The sequence below is a fragment of the Nanorana parkeri genome, unplaced genomic scaffold (assembly GCF_000935625.1).
Source record: "Nanorana parkeri isolate BGI_ZX_2015 unplaced genomic scaffold, ASM93562v1 scaffold214, whole genome shotgun sequence".
Taxonomy (NCBI): Eukaryota; Metazoa; Chordata; class Amphibia; order Anura; family Dicroglossidae; genus Nanorana; species Nanorana parkeri.
Window position 1 is genome coordinate 1,449,345 of NW_017306482.1, and position 26,380 is coordinate 1,475,724.

The 26,380-nt window shown below is 44.0% G+C and overlaps 1 protein-coding gene across 1 annotated transcript in view; it reads right to left on the reverse strand.

Annotated features, from left to right (window-relative positions):
* SFTPB (surfactant protein B) overlaps nt 1–26,380 on the reverse strand; it is a 59,865-nt gene that overhangs the window by 5,116 nt on the left and 28,369 nt on the right. The window contains exons 5-12 of the mRNA XM_018555789.1: nt 15,016–15,134; nt 12,400–12,586; nt 11,199–11,270; nt 9,232–9,357; nt 8,728–8,760; nt 5,239–5,391; nt 3,854–4,006; nt 2,070–2,253 (exon numbers count right to left, since the gene is read on the reverse strand). Coding sequence (XP_018411291.1) covers nt 2,070–2,253; nt 3,854–4,006; nt 5,239–5,391; nt 8,728–8,760; nt 9,232–9,357; nt 11,199–11,270; nt 12,400–12,586; nt 15,016–15,134 — 1,027 coding nt within the window. The remainder of the gene's footprint in view (nt 1–2,069; nt 2,254–3,853; nt 4,007–5,238; nt 5,392–8,727; nt 8,761–9,231; nt 9,358–11,198; nt 11,271–12,399; nt 12,587–15,015; nt 15,135–26,380) is intronic.

A 26,380-nucleotide genomic window follows, 5' to 3' on the forward strand; every position in this document is an offset into this window, starting at 1 on the left:
AAATCCCAATGGGGCCGACAGGATTATCATTCAGAAGCCTAACATCTCAGTAAGAATGGAAAGAGAAAAAGGAAAGTTCCGAGGGAGATGCTCCACCCTACAATACACTCTTTGAGGTATCACTAATGATGGTCACTAAGGCCTATATAATTAATCCATGGTTCCCAAACAGCTTTGAAATGTTTGCGTTTGTCCCGTAAAATACTACTTACAGGGTTATTCACAAAAGGTTGAAGAGTTTGGAGAAGTGAACAATCTAGGACAACATAGCTGAACTGGAAAGTGAGCGGAGTTGGAGAATTTTTCCCGTTCAGCTATGTTGTCCTAGATTGTTCACTTCTCCTGCCTTCTCCAAACTCTTCACCCTTTTGTGAATAACCCTGTAAGTTTTTCTTGGGTCATTATACGGGAGACCTTAGATTTAAAGAAAGCAAAAGATACCTTGTGTGTCCCCCAGGACTTGGCTATAGAGATCTTTGCTGCTATAAAGAAAAACAATATCAATGTATCCAAGACCCTGGATACTGAGGGGACTGGATGAGTAAGCAAAGCAAAACCTGGGTCCCTTGGGACATGCACTTTGGTGACTTTATAGATCAGAGCAAAGATTCTATTCCAAAACAGACGTAATCTAAGGCAAAGCCACCAGGTGTGGTACATCGTGCCTTGGTTATCACAACCTCTAAAACATAATGGAGAGAATCCTGGATACATAATGGCCAGCCTGGAAGGGACAAGGTACCAACGCATGAAGACTTTGGCTATCACTAGAGAGGTCTTTGCAGGTGGAGTGTAAAGTGGCTATAAACCCTAACTGGATGACATTTCATGTGCTAACGCAGCGTGTACCATAAACACTTGCCACTTTATTCTTCAGAAAACATTGGTTTTCACTTTATTTTCATCCTGCAGCCTGTTTGCAGCCACTTTCTGCCTACATGATTGTACACCAGCATTGGCTCGGTGGCATTTTTAGGGCGATTTTCCTATTGTTGTCACAGCTGCTTTTAGTCTCCATCATTTAGCCTCCTGTATGACTGGGTGACATCACAGGAGAACAATGGGAAACTGAGCGTTGTCACCCTATAACAGGATTTGTGTTCGGAATCTCGAGGGCCCCGCATGTTGCCCCGCTTTGTACGTGATATACACCAAGGCCATGTTGACCTCCCTACCCCACACAACCTGAGGTGTGCCATGATTTTTATGGTCAGTACGCCAAATAAGGGGGCGTAGTCTAGTAAGCTTTGAGTAATACTAGTAATAATAATGGGGATGGGAGGGAGGGTACGCAGCAGAGGCGTCCACCTTCCTCTCCGTGTTTAAAGGCCCTGGAGGCTCCGACTCCTCCCACAAACTCGGCTAATGTTATTAGCCTCAAACATGTCTGATCAGGGACCTTCATGGAAGAGTCACCAGCTATTGATATAATGAAGACCATTGAAAATTACTTTTACAATTTAATTAACATGTTAAAGCTCCGGGCTATTCTCATCTGTTTGCTAAACAAATACCTTTACCGTTGTCACTGTCAGAGGCAGATGCAGTGAAATGGCATTTTTGACATAAAGGTGAAATCTAAGTTTTGGTAATAGATTACTTAGGCTGCACATTTTAGCAAAGGAAAGAATGTATTTGAAACAGCTAATGTAGTAGATTGTGACGGTACCCCTATGTCTACAGCAGGTTCCTGTAATCCGTCAACATTTTGTATGATGATGTTGCTGCTTTGTATATAGTCTCTCAGGATAGCTCCCGTCATAATACACCATGATGAAGGTCTATGCCAAGGGTGAGAAAACTCCGGCCTTCCAGCTGTGATGAAACTACAAATCCCATGACACATCTGTCTCTGGGAGTCATGTCTGTGGCTGTGAGGATCCTGAAATGCCTCATGGGATTTGTAGTTCCACAACAGATGGAGGACCGGAGTTTGCCCACTCTTGGTCTATGCTATTTGTATCACTTTTATGGTGTTATTTTTTGCACCAGAAGGACAATTGTGCTATAAAACCTCAGCGCCATAACAATCATAAGACTTGTCTGTATGTGGCCATACTAACACCCACCTGCCTCGCAGTTCTCTTCAGTAACACACATGAGTAGTAGTCCACACACCAATTTTGGACCCAGTTTTCCCAGTACGGTGTCCAGTATAATCACTGTGTACTTCTCAATCAAACACTGGCACACTCCAGCAATCTTTCCGGGAAGGGCTAGGCACAGAGCTGACGCACTCTTTGCAATGGCACTCTGTAAGCAAAATAAACAACCTTCATGCATACAATACTTTAAGTGAACCTGACACTAGTACAGGTTAGCATTAGAGGTGCACCGAAATAGAAATGTAAAAACCGAAACGAAACAGAAATTAAAAAAATTGTCAGGCCGAAACCGAAAATGTTTTTATTTTAATTTTCTAAAATTGTTTTAATATTTAATTTTTTTATAAACTTTTTACACATACCCTGTCCTCAATTATGTACAAACACTCAGCGATCACTGACTGTTTTTCTCACTCTCCTCTCTGACACGCTGTCACAGGAGGCTGAGCGAGCGGAGCAGGGAGGAGAGCTCAGCCTCCTGTGACAGCGTGGGCTATCTCCGCCCCCACACCGCTCTGCCGGACTGACTGAGCGGTGTGGGAGGAGAGACACCGGCCGCTCACAGTGCTCTCCTCCCGCAGCGCTCGGCCGGTTGTCACTTTCTCTCCTCCCCGCTGGGACACAGAGCAGCGCCCAGCGGGGAGGAAAGAAACCTGGGATGTGTCAATGTATCAGCACAAAAATGGCACTTGTACATGGACAGGTAGTGCAATATCATCACTTTCTTTAATGCCATGTATGTGGGGCTTGTAGAAGCCAAAATAAAGGCAGCACCTTAGGTGGGCCAGGCATTTTGTACGTGGGCCTTAAGTGAGTAATAGACTTTGCTATGTATTCAACCGTGAAGAAGTTTGATCATAATGAAATTACAAATTACAATGGTCCCGATGAGAACATCTGTATTGGGTGATCTCTGCCATGAAGCAGTAGAGCACAATGCCAGACTGGGGTGAGGTTTAGTCCACTTCCTAGGGGAGCCTTTCTCAACCAGGGTGCCTCAAAATTTTGGTCAGCACCATGGAAATGAATGATGCCGATCCAGGAAGGGTTGGAACCAATTCAAAAAAGGTCCCCTCCATCCAGGCCTGCTTCTCTTCTCACCTTCTGCCATGCTGCCACAGCAGTGGCTCCTGATATTGAATGGGGGGCTCTCATGTGTGATGGAGGGCTTCCTGATATGAAGAGGGCTGCTGATGTGAAGGGAGGTTTGCTGATGTAAAGAGGTGGGCTCTGGTGAGAAGGGAGGGTTCCTGAAGTAAAGGGGAGCTTCTGATGTGAATGGGGGGTGCTTATGTAAAGAGGGGGACTCTAGTGAGAATGGAGGGCTCCTGATGTGAAGGGGGTGCTCATGTAAAGAGCGGGGCTCTGTTCAGAAGGGAGGGCTCTTGATTTGAAAGGGGACTCTGATGTGATGAGAAAACCTCATATTTTTGTGTGTTTTTGTGTAGGGTCTCCGATGAAAATCCATACCAGACCCTATGTGTGATGAGGGTCTGCTATGGATTTTGGAGGGGCAACATGTTGTTTTTACATTCATGCTTTTTACAGTTTAAACGGGTGCTTCAAGATTTTGCAAAGATTTTTAGGGTGCCATGACTGAAAAAAGGTTGAGAATCGCTGGCCTGGGGTACAGCTCTTGCATCTTTCGCTGACTGCAATAATGATAATAATAGAGGTAATAACAATACTTAGAGATTTGCCTCCCTAGGTCTGGCACAGCAGAACACAGTATTTTGTGGAATACGTACCACCGGGATTGCTGCCTCAAATTTAGAAACAAACGATTTACACATCCAGCACATTGGCTTTGGGATCGGCCAGTCTTCCTTCATATTCTGTAACACAATGCAAAGTATTGAAATAGCATGCATGAGTACACTACTAATATTTATGTACCGATACTGTGAGGAAAATAATGAATGAATACCAAGAGATGTCCAAGTCACTGAATATCCTTTAAAGTACAGTTGAATGAATCATTAAGAAATGGATAGAGTGTGGTTCAGTGCTAAAGCTATCAAGACAAATCCATCCAACAAAACTGAGTGACCGTGCATAAAGAAGAAGAGTACTGAGGGTGACATATGTGGGTCCCATTGCACTCCTGACCAATATCTACCCGTAATTCGTGAGTGGGTGCTGCAGTGACCGCAGATGGCACCACCAATCAAACCATAGTAAATTAAGTAGTCACCGGCAATGTTTCTGAACCATATCAGTCCCTTCATCAGGCAAACAAAGTTCACTTTGTTTGTTTGCCTGATAAAGGGACTGATATGGTTCCGAAACATTGCCTTGCATTGGGAAATGACCTTTTAACATCAATAAAGAAGGCTTGACAGAGCATGTGTTGGAGTGCTGGTGACTAGTTCATGTACTACAGAGTAGTGAGGGGGGTCACAAAGAGGCCTGTGACAACTCTAAAGGAGTAACAAGCCTCAGTGGATGACATTCGATAGACTATGCATGCAACAACTGCTGCCCGGGTGCTTCACTAGTTGCAGCTTTATGCCAGTCATAACAGGAAAGATGCTGTTAACTAAAACCTACATGACATCTCATCTGTCATTTGATAAAAGGTACATGGGAGATGCTAACTTCATCTAGAAGAAGGCTATATGGACAGATTAGACTAAAATGTAATTTCTTTGATCATCAGACTAAATCTCACAATTGGCATAAGCCAAACACAGCACATCACCACGAGCACAACATCTCTACTGTGAAACATGGCGGCGGCAGAATCGTGCTTTGGGTCGAGGTAAGGGTTGTGTAAGGGTCGAGGGTAGAATGAATATGGCATAATTCAGAGAATCATGGAGGAAAACCTGATGTAGTCTGCAAGAAACCGGAGCCTGGTGAGATTTGACTTTCAGGCAGAAAATGACCCCAAGCAAAAAGTCAAACCTACAAAAAGAATGGCTTTAAAAAAGGAATGTCAATGTCTTTGAATAAATACAGCTGGCCATACAGTAAATGATTTTTTTTCATCTGTGTCAAAAAAAAAAAATTTAAATTCACTGAGATTCAATGTTCTACAACGACCGAGTATGAAAACTTCCAGGGGGGCAAAACTTTTTATAGAATTTGTACATTCATATAGAAAATAATTATATACTGTATACTCTCTCACCTTGCTGATTTTGTCATGCATAGTCTGTACATTTTCATGGACAACAGACAAGATATTTTCCAGCAGGACAGAGTCACTTATCAGGTCCAGCTTCAAGTCATCAGACTGGTCGCGAGGACAAAGGGAGAACTTAGAGCAGATTACAGATGGATTCTGGAAAACAAAAATAATTCCCATTTCATAATCAATTGACAGTGGCCAGAGCACCGTTAGCGTGCACCACCATCGCCCCATCAAGCCTAAGCAAACATCCCCAGCAGTACCCAACCACAATACCCCCCAGTAAGTGACCACCCTCCTGACCCAAGGTGGAGCTTATGAGAGAAATCTATGCATGTATGGTAAATTTAGAATATAAACTGAGCACTGCAGGATGCCATAATCTCAAGATATAGATGCTTATTGATCTTTCAAAGCTGCATTGTGTTTGACACTTACACAGACTGTGAGCAGTAGTGAGGTGGTTGGAGGACAACTGCATCCAAAACAAATTCTTTGTTTTGAGTGGAATGAGTGGGATTCAATCCCCAGAAGGTCTTCCCTGCTATACATCTGCACTGCTATGCTTCCAATGACATCAGCTGAAGTCAACTTTATTATTCCAGACCTCTATGACTTCTAAGTTCTAACAATTTGAAAGTGGAATGGGGAAAGTTTTGTACCTGTTGTCCGGAGCATCAATTTCAGTTGATGTCACTGGAAGTGCAACCAGGCGATTTGTTTGTTCTTGTGGACAAGCTCCGTTGGCTGACACCCACACTCACAGACGCAGGTGGATATAGGACTTAGGAGCTTCCGTTTCTCATGTTCTGTGAGGTCTTCACTGTAGTGTCCAAAAACCCACCTGGGAGATCTTCTCCTTCTCTTGAAGCTACCTTTCAGTTTTCTATGTATATTCCAGGAGACACAAGAGATCACACAACCTACCCAGTGTTTCTGTGTCTATTTATTTTATAATATGAATATTCAGATAGAGGGTTATTAGTCTGTCATGTTGGGTGTGGAAGAATTCTGAAGCTAGCTCTACATATCACTAAAAGTCATTCAGTCTGTGACTATGCTAAAAATTGCTGGACTCACTACTGCATTGTCCTTTCATTGACTCCAATAAACCTTTTCCTAGTAGCAAAGGCACTAAGGAGTGATTAAGATCACTGCCACAAAAATGCAACATGGTACTAAATAATTGTTTTTTCTAGTACAGATACAGCTATACGTAGTGTGCCACATTCATCTGGACTTGTTCTGTAATGTTGAAGGCGTTGTGTAGCTTCTCCAAGCTTCTTCTTTAGTTCCATTGTGTCTCAGGAAGATATCCCACATCATATGTGGGAGACTCACAAGATGCGGGAAAGAGGCCATCTACATCAAACTGGAACAACCATCCCAGGGGTGGGGGCCTTCAACACAATCTGTCTTCCACATATAATGCTGTTTTAATGTCTCTACCCCAGAGATTTGACAAGTCATGTATATAAGGGAATTATGTGCACTCCTTGACACCAAGGATGGAATTATGTAACTAGAACAGGGTGGTTCCACAAGTTGCACACCCATCCTGTTTTAGGACAACCAACACCTTAAGGTTCCATGGTGGTTAGATCAACCACTTACCGGCCAGCCATTGTATTTAAACGGCCATCAAGTGGTTAAGGTGTCTACACTAATTTGGTGGATATAAATCCTGGGGTATCTTCATGACACTCATCAGAACTAAAGAAGTGACTTGGAGAAGCTATGAGATGTTCTCAAATTTGCAGAACGAGGCCAGTTGAATGTAACCAACTACTACTAGCTATACCATGACCTGGATATATGGGAGCCTTCATAGAGAGTACAGAGACATTTTCTCATTGTACCATGCATTGATGGGCAGTATCAGAAAAAATATGAAAATATCACACTTTGTTGACTGAACCTTAATAAATATATTAAAAGAGAAGCGTCACATCTTATTTTGGTTTCCCAATAACAAAAAAAGAAATGTAACAAACATCTCTATTTTACAGACCTAATCTGGAAGTCTGGGGATACAAAATCTTTATGTACCAAGGTTTTGCTCCCCATGACCACAATGATGGGCTGTCACAGTAAGCGTATGATTACATAGTAGCAGTCAGTCACAGTTGACCGGACTTGTCCTGTAATGTCGAAGACATTTCACTGCTTACCCAAGTGGCTTCCTCGGATACCTAATATCAGGAGCATACCCCTGCATTTATGGCCACACAGGTAACTCAATCACCCTAGAGTAGAGTTAAACCCTAACTGGATGACATTTAGTTTGCTAAATCACCACGTGTTATAAACAAAAAACACTGATTTTACCTTGTTTCAGCCTTTTTTGAATCTCATTACTGCCAAACTAACCCAGCTTCTTTTAGCCACTTCCTGTCTACATACACTTGACTTGCTTCAGCCTTCGCTGCTTAACATTGCTCTCAACCGATTACCTGATAGTGACAACGGTGGACCATGCCTTCTCAATGTGCGTTGGCAAGACCGCTTGTAGACTCTTCACCATTGGAGTATGAGACAGGGTGACAACTCAGAAACACAACTGGGAAACAGTGGTTACTAGGGGTGTCCCTAGCTTTTTTTTTACCACCTGAGGCCACGGGGGTGGGGGGTGCTGCTGGTGGTACATGCAATCAGAGCAGCGGGACATGAGCGGGAGTGAAGCCACTCTCTGCAGGCTCTGCATCTCCCCACCCAGCTCTTAGCAATCTGGAATGCTCTGGCTAGTGTCCCACCCAGCTCCTGACAATCAGTGACTTACCTGGTTGCCACAAGCTGGGTGGGACTCTGACCAGGGCATCCCAGGTTGCTAACAGCTGGGTGGGGAGATGTGTATGGCCCTCCTGGCACTTAGCAACCTGGGATGCTCTGGCTAGTGTCCCACCCAGCTCCTGACAATCAGTGACTTACCTGGTTGCCACAAGCTGGGTGGGACTCTGACCAGGGCATCCCAAGTTGCTAACAGCCGGGTCGGGAGATGTGTATGGCCCTCCTGGCTCTTAGCAACCTGGGATGCTCTGGCCGGAAAGTGGCCTGCAAGCACACTGCAAACATTGTGCAGCAAAGCGGCCATGCTGCTCTGCTTGGCACCCTCCATGTGACCTAAAGAGATGTTGCCTGAGGGAGGAACGGCCATGGTTGTTACCCTAATGTATTACAGGAAGTGCTTGAACAAAGACCTTCATGGCTTGTTTATTAGGAATTATTTAATAAAATCTGCATATTAAAAAAGATAGAAAACAACCTTTGAACTTACGTTATTGTGTTAAAACTTATATGAGATTTCAGTGATTGGGTTTAGATTAACTTAAGTCCAATCATCATGGAATGTGTCAAGACAGCTGTTGTTTATCCAAGAACCTGTCCAAATGTGTTACCAGGTATACCATGCCCTGGATAAACAAAAACTGTCACAGACATAAACAGACAGGAATAGACAGGATCTACTCTGCTTAGCTGCTGGTCACTTACTCTGGGGTCAATGTTGTCTAATGCCACCAGGATCTTGAGGAGCATTGATACAAATAGCATAGATATGCATCCTGCCAGAGACATGGACATAGATCTTCATAATGTTCTAATCATGCTGTGCTTAAAGTTGGTTAAAGTAGGTAAATTAGGTAATGTTTTTGACTCTTTTGGCTTGGACGTAACCCCGCACACCCACTGAAATTTAGGGACTACTTGGTGTTCCTCTTTGTAGGAAAACCATTGTATGAGGATTGCCATGGCTGACTTTTCCTAAAAAAATCTAGGTCTTGCCAGCACAGGTGTAGGACCCTTGGGAGTGGGACCCTTGCTCTCTGTGGGTATGCAGTGATCTCTCCACATAGATCCAGCATGCCCCCTGCTGGAGTCAGAGTTTGCCTTGGGCAAATGCTCTCTTTCTCTACCCAAATGACAACCCTTCTAGATTTCACACCCATTATACCACACACATACAATAAAAGTAAGATCTTGGCAGTGAGTATTTACCAGCCATTTTTCCATGGTGTCAATCAGGGCACTTTCATATTGATCCACCAGCTGTTTGCACTGGCCCAGGAATAAATCCAGAGGGTAGTGATTGCACTGTTTGTGCAAATATTCCTTGATAGAGGTCTAAAAAGATAAAAGAGATAAATGTCATCTGTCCAGATTGCCCGGCATTTGTCCTTCATCTATAATATTTATATTACCAGGTTACAAAAGCTTACTTAAAGCCCAACTGAACCCTCATTTTCAATCAGCTTAGTAGATTGCAGATGCATCAACAGAACAAAAGCAGCCACAACCGATGTAGAAAAGCCTGTGCCCTGCTAGCAGCTGCAGAGAAGGACCTTTGCTCTCTGTGTAGAAGCAGTGGTCTCTCGCCGTGGTCCAATGACCCCCTACTGAGTCAGACCTACAGGTGAAACTCGAATAATTAGAATATCGTGCAAAAGTAATTGCATTAAGTGCTGCAAAAGGGGCCCAAACCAAGTACTGAGTACATATGCATGCTTGTACTTTTCAGAGGTCCGGTATTGTTCTATGTACAATCCTTGTTTTATTGATTGCATGTAATAATCTACTTTTTTGAGGTTGTGGATTTGGGGTTCTTGGGGTTTTCATGAGCTGTAAGCCATAATCATCACAATTATGACAAATCACGGCTTGAATTATCTTGCTTTGCATGTAATGAGTCTATCTCATATATTAGTTTCACCTTTGAAGTTGCATTAGTGAAATAAATGAACTTTGCACGATATTCTTATTATTTGAGTTTCACCTGTATATCTCTGCATTCAGAAAAAAACGCATGCATCCCAGGTATAGAAGAACTCTGGCACTGACCCATTAGGGGGCGTTTCGGACCTCTGCAGAGAGACCACAGGTCGTTCTCTGCAACAAGCTGGCAGGACACAGGCTTTTTTACTCTACAAACTATAAGACTTTGCACACCTTTTGTGTTGACGCACCTGGAATGTATTTAGCTTAGTGAACTACTAAGTGACAGGTTTACATAGAGGGTTAGCAAGAAATGTTTGTGCTCCCTGGGAACCAATACGAAATTTTTTTGTAGTTTCATATTGAAATTGAAGTGAAGACTAAAAATGAATATATTAAACAAAATACAAAGAAATAAAAATTAAAAATCACTACAATCAGCTGCCAAAAACACAGTGCATATATAAAAATTGCTGAACAAAATGAACTTAACATTTATCTAAATCCAAGAACAGAAATATAATATATAGCAGTTTACCAGTTCTTGGATGTTGGGGCTGAATTAGTTTTGTTTTTTCAGGCTAAGTTGCTGCAGTATGTAAAAAAATACCTGTTAATGCTGCCAGCAATCCAGCGCTCTTGTAATAACCTGAGCAATTATCTGAAATCTCAAGCAATCTGCTTTCTCAGCTATCGTCTGTGAACTACAGATCACCTCCTCAGTTATGATGATACGGAGAGGGAGGAGAGTTTGTGGTCCAAATCAGGGGGGCAGCGTAGAGTGATGAATGTTGCTCCTCTATACATACAGTATGGTGAGTGAGTCTTGTGTCCTGGGACAGGAAGTGTGCTACTGGCAGCAGGGTCATCCCTATAATGAGGCAGCCTGAAGCTCTTGCCTCAGGCGGTTCTCTTTGTATCAGGACCATACACATCTCCTTTTCAAGTTCTTAGCAACCTGGGATGCTCTGGCTGGCGTCCAGCCCAGCTCCTGGCAACCAGTGACATCAGTGAACTTGGCGTGACCAAATGTGACCACTAGGACCAACCCGCACCACTCCGTGACCACTACGGGGATTATGCTAGGGTACCCCTGACAGGCAGGATAAGTAGGTGAAAATAAAGGAAAAAAGAAAACTATTGCAGGCACCATATCTAAGGGTTGGTAAGCTGCAATATTTCATTTTGTTGGGTTTTGATACAATGGAGACAGTAATATACATATCCCAGATTATGTTTTGTAAGTACATTACCTGGAGAGGAGATGACTTCACCATGCTGATGAATAATGAGACCATCTGCTTACACTGGATGCATAACGGGTCCTGTTCATGAGAGAGACACGGGGATTATTTAACAGCAAAGTATTATCTCCTTACATTAGACATCATTCTAAACAAAAACCATGAACCTGAATTAGAAAGTACAGAAAGGGCACCGCTCAACATTGCTTCGGGATTTCTGCTTCCCATCCATTAGACCCGAATGATATGTATTTTCCCTATAGGCAATGATCAGTGGGGGACGCTTAGTTCCATCAACAGTAGAGAATTATAGGACATTACATACAAATGTCTAACCTTACTATTCAATATTTATTGGGTTGGGATCTGACCTGTTGTAGTTGATTCTCTCTATATACTGTCATTGTATATCTAGAATAAACTGGAAAAGGAAAGAGCAATTAAAGGGCTGAAATATTGCCTTTCCTAGAGAGGATCCGGTCCAGGCTACATCTCTTGTTCCTCACATAGCCTAATGCCCAGGCCTTTGGTCAAGGATCTCTGAAACCGGGGCCATGCTTCCAAAGACCTAGGCCTTTGGTCAAGGAGCTCTGACCTAGGCTTTTGGTCACATCACCTGTGCTGGAGGGAGCCTGGAATGACATTTATGGATGTAAAGCTAAAAAACTATTTTTTCCTTTTGGAGGGTCTGCTGTGAAAGTAGGAGGCTCCTAATGTTATGGGAGCTCTGGTGTGAAAGTAAGGGGCTCCTGATATGAAATGAGGGGGCTCCTGATGTGAAATGCAGGAGCTTCCTAATGTTATGGGGGACTCTGATGTTAAATGAGGGTGCTCCTGATGTGAAATGAGGGGACTACTGATGTTATAGGGGGCACTGATGCGAAAGTAGGGGACTCCTAATGTAAAGAGGGGGCTTCTGATGTTATGGGGGGCTCTGTAAATGGATCTGTGAATGAATGCCGTCTCTGTGCTGGTGAAGCCATGCCAAATTCAAATGACTACAGAATCCTGAAAGTAGAAGAACCCTGCGATTCAGATAAGTGGGGGGATGGGAGAGGTTTGAGGGTCGGGGGCTGGTAATTGTGACCATGCTTCACGGTATGCCCTAACTATGGCTGTATCATGAAGCATGATAGAAAAGGTTAAATATTCTTTTAATACTACTCTAAGCTTGTCATTATCCAGACCTCATTATCCCTTCAGATCTTACCAGTCCTTCCTTCCACACATTCTGCTTGCAATGGTCCACTGCTCCACACTGAAGGGCACTTGCTAGATCCTGGCACCAGAACTCTGGACCCTGGGCACATCCATCTTTCAGAAGAACCTTCCCAGACACAACTGCAGAATGAAGACATAATATATCAGAATCCCAGAGCAGGCTGAGGTTATGGCACCTCCAAAGGATGACAATCAATAGTAGGGGATCTCATCACTTTCCAGAAGTTGCATCTTCATAAGTTGGCTTAAAGGTCTGTTTTTAAAAGATAATTTCCTCTGTTATGTATGAATGTCTTATCTTGTTTTGTTCTTCAATCTTTATTTTAATTATTGATTTTATGTTTATTTGATGCATTTTTCAACATTTATTAAACTGAAGGCTCCAGAATAACTTTTTTGCATTTTGTATACATATACAACCATTGACGTAATCAAACAGTGGGCCCCATGGTACAAAGCTTATGCATTAATGAAAAAATGTATGGACAAGTCCCATCTTGTATTATACAGAGTATTTCCATTAGTAGTTATGTATAGGTGCATGTGAGAGCCTATTAGACATGCCATAGATTAAGGCCACGTTCACAATGGTGTCTCATCACATTGAGTTTCATAATATAAATCAGATGAAATACACTGCCTGGCCAAAAAAAAGTCACCACCTGGATTTAGTTAAGCAAATAGGTAAGAGCCTTGCATTGGATAATAGGTGTGATCTGGAGTTGCTTCAGTTGGTCAGCTCTAGGTTCAGCAATGTTATGTTCAGAAACAATGAGGTCAGCTGACGTCCTGAATATACAGAATGATCAGGTTTTTCCATCAATAGATTATTTCCTCCCTGATGGCACATTGGACATATTCCAAGATGACAATGGCAGGATTCACCGGGCTCAGATTGTGAAAGAGTGGTTCAGGGAGCATGAGACATCATTGTCACACATGGATTGGCCACCACAGAGTCCAGACCATAACCCCACTAAAGATCTTTGGGATGTGCTGGAGAAGACTTTACACAGGGGTCCGACTCTCCCATCATCACTACAAGATCTTGGTGAAAAATGAATGCATCTTTGAAAGGAAATGCATGTTGTAACATTGTATAAGCTTATCGAAATGATGGCATGGAGAATGCGTTCCATAATCAAAGCTAAAGGCGGTCCAACAAAATATTAGAGTGTGTGACTTTTTTTTGACAGGCAGTGTATTTCCATTAGAAGTTACATATAGTTCCATGTGAAAACCTATTAGACATGCCAGAGATTAAAGTCCCATTCACTATGGTGCCTGATCGCATTGGGTTTGATCATGTAAATCAGTGCCAAATATATACCCTGTGTTTTCTGCAATGACCTATCAAAGAAGATACTTAGGGGGGAAATAGCCCTCTGTGGATAAAATTTCATTGTAACAGATGGCCATGCATCAATGTGAGTAGTGCTGCTATGGGTGAGTTTAGCCAACCTGACTAGTGTTGGGCTCGATGCTCTGCAAACAACTTTGCTCAATCAGGGCACAGAGAACTGTGACTTTGCTTGGCTTTTAAAAGCCAAGCAAATGCAAGCAACAGGGCAAGAAATGGGAGAGGAGGCCTTGGAATTCCTTTAAATTTAAAGCGGCCTGTGTACAGCTTCACTTTAAATTACAGTATACTGTATGTAAACCCTAACAGTGAACTTGTATTTGCTTCCTTTTGGTCTGTTGAATATACCATTGAAAGCGTTTTATTATATCTATTGGATAAGGGCGAAAAAAACTCTCTGATGATCCTGCTAGAAGTCCAGTGCTGCGGTGTGCACTGTGCAGTCTTATCTCAAATCTTATCAGGAAGTTTGTTGGGACTACAGAACACCTGCCCCCATGTTATAGAGACTAAAAGGGGAGAGGTAATCTGTAGTCCCAACACACTTCCTGTCCTACTATTCTTCCGTCCAGTATGACAATGCTGCTCCTCTGTACAGCAATTGAGCTTAGTCTTTTTAGGAGAGGAAGTGTGTTACTGGTCAGATCACCAGATGAAAATTATAGTAAGAAAGACTGAAATAATAAAACTAATGCAGCTCCTCATCTAAGGCCTGGGGAGCTGCAATACAATACATTATATTTTTGTTCTTGGGTTTGATACAATCTAATCAATAAAGTGATTTCCAAAATCACATTCTGTTCTATGCTACTATCAGTCTTCAGCTAATAGGAAAAACCTTCAGTGTCACACTGTTGCCTATTCTACCTCATCCCGCCGGGTGAACGTCCCCTCCTCTCTCTGCCGCTGTCCATCTCCAAGATGGCCGCCACAGGCGTCAATCAGATGGTCGTGCATGCGTGATGACGTCATCTTGTTTCTGAACCATCTGTGACATTACAAGAATCGGACCCAATTTATTTTATTAGGGTAGATGTAATACATGCAGCCCTAACACCGAATTCTGGCTTGTCCCTGCAATACATCCCCTTTTTAATACAGGACAAGACTCCCCAATTACAATATCCTCAATTAACTCTGCATTATTGAATATTGCACAGTGACAACGCACCCCTGGCACACTGTCATTGTGCAGGGAACGATACAGCAAGCTATAGCAGCATCGCTTCTTCTTCTTTCTCTCACATGATCAGGTAGAAGTACAGGCAGCAGAGCAGTACAGAGCTGCCTCTTCCTTCCTGGTGAGGGCCCGTCTGGAAATCCATGACAGGGAACCTGTTGGCCGCTTGGTCCCCTCTGCTCACCTAGGCGGAGGGTGAGAGGAGGCAGCTTCTCCTGGCATAGCCCTTCTCTGTGAAGCTTCTGTACCCAACTTTTATCAGAGGGGGTCAGCGCGATGCGCAGATCTGTGCCTGTTTAGATCTGCGGCTAATATATGCGTTACATTAAAGCACAGATATTAGTTTGCACATAGTAACATTTCTGCAACAAATCTCAATTGACAGTTTTGCAGATGGTGCCCAGGTCAGAAATCCTCTTCAACATAGACACTATGGTCTCGTTCACACCTAGGCGTATTGCATATGCGCGTCTGTCGTTTCCGAAGGCTACTTGGCTGTATCCCAATGGAAACGCGCAACAAAACGGCCCAAAGTAGTACATGTACCTTTTCAGGCGTGGCCCGTTTTGTAGCGAGTTAGGCTTCGTTCACACCTGAACGTTTTGTAGCACGTTCTACGCTCGACGAACGCTCTACAAAACGCTCAAAAATATAAATCCCATTGTATTCAATGGTCTCGTTCCCACCTTAGCGTATTTCCGCCCGTCCCTAACGCGCTACAAAACGGCCCATACCTGAAAAGGTACATGTACTACTTTGCGTTTTTTTGCGCGTTTCCATTGGGATACAGCCAAGTAGCCTTCGGAAACGCGCATTTGTCGCGCGACTTTTTTTACAGCGAATCGCGGTAAAAAATGCGCGACAGACGCGCATATGCAATACGCCTAGGTGTGAATGAGACCATAGGGACGGGCGGAAATACGCTAAGGTGGGAACGAGACCATTGAATAAAATGGGATTTATATTTTTGAGCGTTTTGTAGAGCGTTTTGTAGAGCGTTTGTCGAGCGTAGAACGGGCTACAAAACGTTCAGGTGTGAACGAAGCCTATGAGGGGGGGAATTTACCAAAATGGAGCAGCTGTGCATGGCAACCAATCAGCTTCTCTCTTTATTTTTAAATCTTAACTGACCAAACTGAAGAGAGAAGCTGATTGGTTGCCATGTGTAGATTCCCCTCTTTGTGTATTTGCATGTCAAGTGTGCATCAAATAAAAATGTCCGCTCAGGAATAGTTTATGAATGTTTATGCCCAAGGGAGATGATGATTATTGCTCAAATACATATATATATATATATAATGGAAAATTGTATACTCACCTTTCCGTATTTTTCCTTTCCTAGGGCATCCAAAGGCAGCACACGATAGCTTAACCCATGATGCCCCAGGAAATATATTTATATATATCTGTCACCAACAGAGAGCACTAGTCCAGCAGTACAAAAATACTTTGATCTCACTTGCATGTAAGTGAATTTTTTTTTGCTTTAAACATCCAATCATATATATATGAAGTGACATTTCCTTTTAATTCCCCTGCACACAATACACATATGTAATGAATACAGGTTAATAAGTGAATAATGTTTTCATTTTGTGTTTCTGTGCATGGCTGCTTCCTATATTCTATTGATATCAGTAATCGTGTTATTACCAGCCTGAACCTAGCAGAGTTTAAAGGAACACGGACACATTTGATCATTTTTCAGAATTGACTTGTACAGTCAATATATCTCTCAATCAATACAATAACACGTGCAGTGATTTTTAACAATCCATGCAATGCTGACTTTACTGAACTGAAAAATAAATTTCCCCTGGTAAAAATATGACACGTGTTGATGAAATCACTGCATTGGGTTACGCCTGTGTAAATTCAGGTGGACGAGTTCTGGTCAAGAAAACTAAGATCTGAATACAAGGAAAACCCTCTTATCGGAATGCTGCTAAATCTCTGTGACCAGGGAAGGATTTTTTCTCTTTCACTGTCTGGGGAAAAAGGTGCAAAAATCATGCATGAAAAACACACATTAGGAGGGTCTCTGCTGGGAGAATCGGTGATGGAAAAGGATGTGCGGGGGGCGGGGGGGGGGTTCTTTTAGATCACAGACCCAGCAATAGAATGGCATGCCAGAAAAGCAAGTAGAATACTCTAATGCATTATAAAGGGAATATATTCAAGGGATATATCAAAAAGTGTTAACCACTACTAAGCCAGCACAGTCCCCGACTCGATTTCCGGTCAGGACACTATCTGCATGGAATATGCATATTCTCCCTGTGCTTGCGTGGGCTTCCTCCAGTTACTCCAGTTTCCTCTCACCCTCCAAACACATGCTGGTAGCTTCATTGGCCCTTGTCTAAACTGGTCCTGTATTCATGTGCAATAGGGAGCCTAGATTGTAAGCTCCTTGAGGGCAGGGACTGATGGAAATGTAAAGTGCTGTGTAAATTGTCGGTGCAATATAAATACCTGTAATAAATAAATAAAATCTGTAACCATCAGAAGGGAGCTTTTTGCGCTGTGAACATTTGGGGATGGGTGGACTCCCCCCTATTACTGAATTTAATGCGAGATCTGTTAGTGCAGGGGTGGACAAATTAATATGGAAATCAGGAGTCAGTCTGTCCAATCCAACACAGGAGCCAGCAGGACTTTAGGAGCCAGCTCCATTGACAACAACGACAGAAAGCCTCAAAAGTTAGGTGTCAACTGTCATTTATGAAGAGAATTGGCGACCTTGCTCCTGGGATTTGTCCAGTCCTGTATTCGCGTATGCCCGGCATATTCCTACGATACCCAACACATCACAGCACATGATGAGTAGAGGTTACTCACCTGCGATGACAGTCAGGAGACAGAACAGGCTCACTCGTGTCCTTTCCATGGTGAGATAGAATGGGCAGTGCCCTGTCAGTGGCGACCCTATATACCCAGCCTGGAGGAGCCAGAGATGCAAATCACACTCCCAGAACACTCTGACACTCCCAGTGCTCCCAGTGCCTCTCCTGGAGTTACCTGTCAGCCTCTCTTTGCTGCGTCACTATACACAGTGCAATAAGCTGCTATCAGTAAAGCCGGCCATGCATAGTAGAATGTTCTCCAAACAAATTTGCTTTCGGAACGTTCTTTCGATTTTCTAATGACGATCGATTTCGACCCTGGTGACAAAAAAGAAAGGATCGAAGGTGCGGCATGGAATTTTTTTCTGGAACAAACACCATTCTAACAATGAATGTGGGTTTTCTTTCAGGAAACTCCGTTCATTCCAAAATCAAATGTTAAAATCAAACATAATGTGGAACGACATTCTACAAGTCTGTGATGGCATTATCGAATGTTCTGATGAGATGAATGAACATTTGTACCAGAATCTATCAATGTATGGCCAGCTTTACTATCTGATGCCTTTTTGAAGGGCAATAAACTTATATTTCGTCTAGTTTTTATTAGTTGATTATTATTCTAATAACAATAGCTGTGATATTTGGCAGTAAGTGCAATCACAAATCAGGTGATGGCAGAAACATGAATACTGACATTCAGGTCTGACCCTACAATCTACACTCCCTGAGGTTTGTATGGGCTAGTTGGGGATACATGTTGCCAGGGGTGCATGATACTGGTGGTAACCTGACCAGTGACGTCACAAGGGGGGTGCGGCCCGCACTCGTGTGACACCGTTGGCGGGGTGACACCAAAATGACTGGCAGTCATTTTGGTGTCACCCCCCTCTGAAAAGTCGGGTACTCAGTCAAGAACCGAGAGCACGACATTTGCTCGAGAGAGAGAGGAGGGAACCCGGCGGCATACCTTATCCCACTGGGTGACGTCCCCTCCTCTCTCTGCCGGCGTCCATCACTGAGATGGCCGCCGACAGGTAACAGCCGTACCGCGCATGACGTCACCCCGCCTTGGGACGCCTCTGATCCTGACCAGCTCATGGCAACCAGTGACATCTGTGAGCTGGGCGGAACACCAGCTAGAGCTTCCCACTCAGCTCCTGGCAACCAGGGACGTTAGTTAGTTGGGTGGGATGCCGGACAGAGCAAGACCTCTTAGCAACCTGGGACGCTCTGGCCGGAAAGGGGGCTCTGCCTGTGACAACCCCCCCACCGGACCCAAAGAGATGCCGCCTGAGGCGACCACCTTAGCTTGACTCATTATAGGGTCAGCACCCGCTACCATTGCTGCCTTCTCCTGAAAATTCTAGGTGCTTGGCTGTCATGCTTATCCGCAGACCTACAACAAGTATCCCTGTGTGTTGTAAAGTAGCCACCGCTCCAAACTCACTGCCATTATGCACTACAATCTCAACACAACTTAGTAAACTAAACATGAGGCTGTAGTCCATCACGGGAGTGAGTTTGGAGCGGTGACAACTTTACAACACACACAGGGACCATGGGGAATAAACGTAGCCCCCCTCCAGAAGGAAGGACAGTGTCAGCACCAATTCAGAGATGATTTGAGGATCTACAGCCGAGTGATACACAAATAAGATACATTTTTGTTAAGGTACTTGAATGCATTTTTAAGAAAACTTTAAGAATATATAAATACTTTAATGATATTTGTGTCTCTCAGGACAAATGAAGAAGAGCCTCAAAATGGATTTAAATGGAGAACTATGACATGAGTGATTTCCACTCACCTCATAGTTCTAAGCCGACCTGTGACAATGAGACTGTCACAGGTCGGCTCAGTAGATCGGGAGGTGAGCGAACACATACCGGGTTCCCTCACCTCTCGATCCTGTCACGGCTCTCTGCCGTGACAGGGGGAGGGGCTGGATTCCCCTCTCCCCGCTCCGATCTGCCAGCGCTGACTGGCGGAACGGATGGGGGAGGGGGCGGGTACAGCTGGCTCTGCCTCTAGATAGGCAGAGCCAGCTGTCACTCATGCAGCTGGGCGGATCCCATCATCTACGTCGGGATCCGCTCCAGGTGCGGCGTCTCAGTATACCGCGAGCTGTAGCTCGCGGTATACTGAGCTTAGGGTGACGGGAGGACGCTAGTTTGTGTCCTCCCGTTACCCCAAGGAGAACTATGGGGAAAAACACTGACCCCATAGTTCCCCTTTAATGCCTAATTTTGAATTACCCTCGGCCAGTGCAAAAAGTTTCCTTTGGGCTAAATTAACAGAAAACAGTCAATCAATTGTTGTGTTTGTCCTTAAAGATCATTTGCTAATTTTGGAAACCTGTTTAGCCCGAACTGTATTAAATCTGACATCATTACATTTGCTTCTAAATCTCGGTTTTCAAGAGCTCTTGAATCCTGAAAAAAATGACAAGACCTCTTATGAAGTGTCTGACAAACATCTCTCGTCCTCCACTTACTGTGTTTATTAGGAGGTGACCCATGAAGCAAAAACTGAGGAACATTTGGGGCTTTTTAAACAGGAAATGATGAAGAAATGTTGATCAATTTTCCTTCACCTGAAATCCCAAGATGCTTGAAGTCCAGAATTGGCATATCAATGAGGTGATCTTGTACCCTGTAGGAGTGATGATATTGTGTACAGCACAATAGCCCATAAGATCTAGTTATATTGAAGTGTATTGTAGTCAGATAAATGAAATATGCTTTTAGATTAAATGCTCTAGACCAGCAATTCTCAACCACTGTGCTGCGGCACCCTAGGGTGGCTTCTGGCCTTTTTAGGAGTGCCCCAAGATTTTTGACCAGGGGGGACTGAGGGCTCTGATGTGAAGGGGGACTCTGATGGGGTGGGAAGTGGGACTCTGATGTGAAAAGGGGGGACTTTGATGGAAGGAGGGCGGTCCTAGTCTGAGAGGGGACTCTGATGTGAAAGGAGAGGGCTCCTGATGTGAAAGGGGCTCTTAATGTAAAGGAGGGACTCTGATGGGAAGGAGGGGGACTCTGATGGGAAGGAGGGGGACTCTGATGGGAAGGAGGGTCCTCTGATGTGAAAGAGGGGAGTCTAATGTGAAGGGCAGGCACTGATGTGAAAAAGGGAGACTCTGATGTGAAGAGGGCGCTCTGATGTAAAAAAAGGGGGACTCTAATGTGAAGGGGCTCCTAATGTGAAGGGGGGACTCTGAATTGAAAGGGGAGGGCTCTTATGTGCAGGGGGCCTTTAATGTAAAGGGGGGACTCTAATGTGAAGGGGGAACACCGCTTTTTTGTGTTTCTGAATAGTACCCCCCCTTAAAATCCACACCAGATCTAGTCTAGAGTATCTCTGGTATAGATTTTGGAGGGAACATGTGCCATTTTTAAAAAATGTTTACAGTTACGTTTTTACATTCTAGGCTGCGGTGCCTTGAGATTTTGCGTACTTTTAAAGGGTACCGTGACTGGAAAAAGATTGAGAAACTCTGCTCTAGACTACTATGTTGTACACATCATCATTGGTCTTCACACTTTCTTCTTTAACCCCTTCATGACTGAGGCCTTTTTTTCATTTTTGTACCCATGTTATATTCCACATTTTACGTCGGTCTCCTCCCCAGCTCCCCGCGGACACCAAGATCGCCGGTCCCGGGCCCGTAGGAGGGGCAACGGAGCCCGGGAAGCACGGCGGGGGTGTCCGGCGGGGGGGGGGGCCTTCTTCGGGACGCAGAAGCGATCTGGCGACAGGTAAGTCGCCAGGATCGCTTCTGTTGTAAAGCCGACAGTCGGCTCTACAAGTTTAAACAGAGTCCCGGCGGCAAAAGTCACCGGGAGTCTGTTTAAACAGCCCCGATGCTGGCGACGTACAGTCGTCAGTCACGAAGGGGTTAATAATCCTAAATGACTATTAAAAAAAAGCCTCCCATACTAAGAGATGACACATGGTCCAGAGTTGGAAGGAGATGTACCCTTCCCGGTGGGGAGACACTTGCGACTGGTGGAGCCCATAGGCATGCGCAGGGGGTGTGTCGGGTGTGCCTGGCCACACCTTAATCACCCTGAGTGCAACACCAAAACTGCAATAGAGGGCACTGTGTTTTTAATCACTGAGCCGGTGGAGAGATCACAAAGATCTCTCTGTGACCAGCTCAGCGATACAGAGCTCAGCAGCACTTGCCACTTACATTCCTCACATAACAGCTGCAGTGCTCAGTGCCTGGGAAGCTGCAAGGGAGTGTGGCTGAAGCTTCCCATTCAATCAGGAAGCTGGGCAGGTAATCACATGACTGCGCCCCCGCTAGTGTACGCCAATGGTGAGGCTCCTGCAAGGCTTGTTGGAAGCAAGTGATGAGGACTCTTGTGCCCTGGATGGAGGAAGCATAGGATGGACTACTTCTAGCTGAAGAAATGGTCTGTGAACAGCAAACAAAGGCCTTCCAAAGAATCCCGATAGGGCTGTCGAGTGTGCAAGAATTTGGAGGAGCTAGGGTGACCTATCAAAGTCTACCCAAGGTTATGACACCATCTAATATTCTGCCCACATACTGGGTGCAATTCTCATAGAGGCACATTACAAGGTTATATGGCTAGCTCACTGACAGCACTGGATTACTCTTGCAGAACACTATAAATGTGTATCTTCCTTTCTGACATTATGCGGCACCGTACTACTGAGATACACACACACACACACTCTGGGGTCACATTATGCATTGCAGTTCAGGATTTTCCCTAGAGACTGACGCATCTTAGAGAAGCTGGCACATTCTTTAGATCTAACAGAACCTTCAAATCACTCTAGCTATGGTTAATTCCTAGAAAAATAAAAAATGAAGGGGTCTCCAGATCCCAAAACTGACTCTTCCCTGCAGCTTTTTGTAAAGCTTGGATGACTTAAGACCATTCACCAAAATAAACCCATTTCCCCAGATATCAATTGTACTTTTAGGTTGCACCCCGATGCCAAATTTTACCACCATAATGCAAAAAGCTAAAATCTGTAATTGTTGGTTATCTAAGAAAACGTAGGGTCTTGGGGGTGGAGACCTCTATGTTACTACACAGAGGTCCTTATCAGGCAGGGGATTTCCAGTTTTCCCAGTGAGGTTTGACTAGCCAAGAGCCAAGCCAATGTTTACAAGTAAGCATTTCACATGACACAAACACTGGCTGGCCGTGCAGGTGTCATACAAATGGTCGACTCTTGTGCAAGTGAAAATCTCTTCATTGACATATTGGTACAGACAGTTTTATGTATTTTCAAGTAGGTTACTGTGATCTCGTCACATATATGCACGGCCAGCAAGAGACATGGCAAACACCAACTTGAATCTGCCATTCCAGTCATGTTACATCTGCATGGAAATGTATTCGACCCAAACATCAAGGCACATTTATGTTCACAGTCAGAATAAACTGAGCGATAGTTTTGGTTTAAAGCCAACTATTATCTGCTGAAAATATCTAAACAACAATGGGATAAGGGTGCTGTTACTGTTTATAAGGGTCCTGTGGTAGGTGGGTCTGGTGTGCATTCACAATGGTCCTCCAATCCAATTTTCTATAAAGGATCCGTCCAGTTCGAAATTATTAACAGTTTTGGTAACTGCTGGCGAGTTAAACCACTTTGTGATTTGTGTTAAGATAACTGGAGGAGTGGGGTCACCCATAGTAGGTGATAACACCCACAACTCTAAGGTAAGCAGAAACAGCTCCAGTGAGATCTTGCTGCTGGATTATTCAAGAGGTGGAAGAAGACAATGGATGACTCCAATGAGCTCCAGATACAACTGAAATATCTATTCACCGTTGCTGCATATCAAGAAACTCACACCGGTCATTCACAACTCTGCTCCTGGCTATATCTCAAAGTATCACCCTAACCGTCTCCTCTGCTCTTCCAAAGACCTCCTGCTTTCCAGCTCCCTCATCAACTCCTCCCATGCTCGCCTCCAGGACTTCCCTAGAGTCTCCCCCATCCTCTGGTACTCTTTACCCCACCTATCCGTCTATCTCCCACTCTGACTGCCTATAGGCGATCCCTAAAGACTCATCTCTTCAGGGAAGCCTATCCCACCGCAACCTAACCACTCAACCATCACATTCTCAAACAGCTCCCTCCTCATGTATCACTTCCCCCTCCCTCTTAGATTGTAAGCCCTCAGGGGCACGGCCCATTACCATCTTGTTTTGAATTTAAATTGTGATTGTAATGTCTTCCTTATATTGTAAAGCGCTGCGCAAACTGTTGGCGCTATATCAATCCTGTAGAATAATAAATAATAATAATAATCGTAAGTCTATAAAGTCTACAATAGAACCATTTGACTGAACCCAATTCTAACTAACGTCTCCCATCTCTTTTTGATTGCAAGCTCATATGAGCATGGGACATTTTGTTTATTGTTTAGTACAATTGGGTAATCGCTGAATTTTTATTTATTTAGTACAAATGGGTGCAAACCATAATATCAGGTTGCATGTAGATAGCGTTATTTTTTTCCATGCTGGGTGCTACAACTGTGCCCACATGCTGAATGTTGCAAGCTGCAGTAGCTGAGAGCTTCTAATGAAAGGAAAATCAAGGACGAAAGAACCAAAACTGCATTATAAAACATGTGTGTCATATTGCAGGTCCTCTTTACCGTGCCGCTTGTGCCTTTATGTTTACAGACATTGATTATGATAATGAACAGAACAGTGTGTAGTGCGGTCTTTTCTCATAATTAAACCTCTTATCTTGCTTAGATGTGTTCCTAATTTATTTCCGTGAAGTGGATGGTGGGAAACACTGATGAGGACTCTTTACTGTTCTGTAAAATGATCTGAAAGCCTCTTTCCTACTTAAGTTGTTTATTTTACAGGTAAGCATCTCACATGACGCACCACTGGCTCGCCGTGCGGGCGTCGTTCGAAGGGTCAGCACTTGCGCAAGCATATACCTCTTCAAAGACATATTGCAACAGTTTTATGTATTTTCAAGTAGCTTACATTCTTACTGTGATCTGGTCACCGTAACCTTTGTGGCATATGCATGGCTATTAAGAGTGATGGCAAACACCAACCTGCTGATTGCATTGCCATCCTCCCTCTTTACTGACTCTTTTATCACTGCCTATATGATGGATTGATGGCATGGGTGTGTTTTCTTTTACTGGATTATGGTGGTGGTAGACAGGGCCAGATTTACTCTCTTTGCTGCCCCAAGGCCAGGTTCCTCAATGCGCCTCCAGCCCACCATACCCTCCCTAAATGGAGAATGGCAATCAGATGGTGGGGCAGGGTTGTTATTTATTTATTTTTCAATTTTTTATAATTTTTTTAACTTTTTTAAATATTTATTTATCTTACTTTTTTATTATTTAATATTTTACTTTTTTTTACATTTTATTTATTATTTTTTATCAATGTTTTTTTTCACTTAACTTTATTGCTATCACACAGGAGCTAACTGAACCTGTCACTTCCAATACAGGAGTTTGAGCACAGTACTGTTCTGGCTCTCCTGCGGCAGCTGAGATGGGAAGGCTACGAGCGCATCTTTCCCGCCTCAGTGTTCACACGGAGCAGAGCAGAGAATGGATGTTCTCCACTCTGTTCCCTGCTCTCCATCCCGAAGAGAGAACCTGCATCTCTGAAGAGAGGCGTCCAGCGGGGAGAGAGGCGGCAGGCTGCATACAAGTGATCTCGGCGACATCGCCCAGTTCACTCGTACAAAATGAGTGGTGGCTTCCCTGCTCTACATTTAGCCCTGCTTTCCCAAATCAGGCCTAACTGTAGAAAAAAACTACCCACCTGGGCGTCAGGCGATAGGAATTCCACACCCTTGCTGCCCCTCTACTCCCTGCTGCCCCAAGGCTGGGTCTTGGTGGCCTTGTGGGAAATCCGGCCCTGGTGGTAGACCTGGTAAGCATACTTATTGTCAGAAAAGTGACAAATATTTTCAGCAGGGGAGTCTTAGAAGAGCTTGCAGGTGTAGACTATTACAGGAATTCCAAACTGATAAGGAGTTTTGCATTGACAGAATAATTCTGCTCATCTAAATCCATGGGAAGCTGGAGGAGTCTCTAACATATTTCACGCAAGGGCACCTAATTATAGAGTCCATAATGCAGCAATCCAATGAGTTAATTACCGAGAGAGAATCCGACCAAAGACAACAAAATTAAGATGGCATGTTAAGGGTTCTTACAAAGTCTGGTCCCATTCTGTCTACTGTTGCATAGCAGAAGAGGTCCTGTTATATTTTTGAGGGATCTTCCTCCAACCAGGAGAAAAGGCACCATTTGCATGGTGCAGAAGATTGTTCTATGGAGGCATTTGTTCAAGTAACAGCTTTCTCTGCATGCCAGTGACCTACAGGCCTGCCATATGATGGCTCAATGACATTTCCAACATTCTGGGGGTAATTCAAGGTGGGTACTTTGTTCCCCCAGTGATTGCCAGTTCCATGGCTCGATAGCACAAAATGCATCAACCAAAGTTGACTAATACTGTTTCTGTTCAAGCGAGTGCCTGCTCCACTGATCAGTATGATGTGTTTTACTGTTGAATTGTCATAAAAATGTCCACA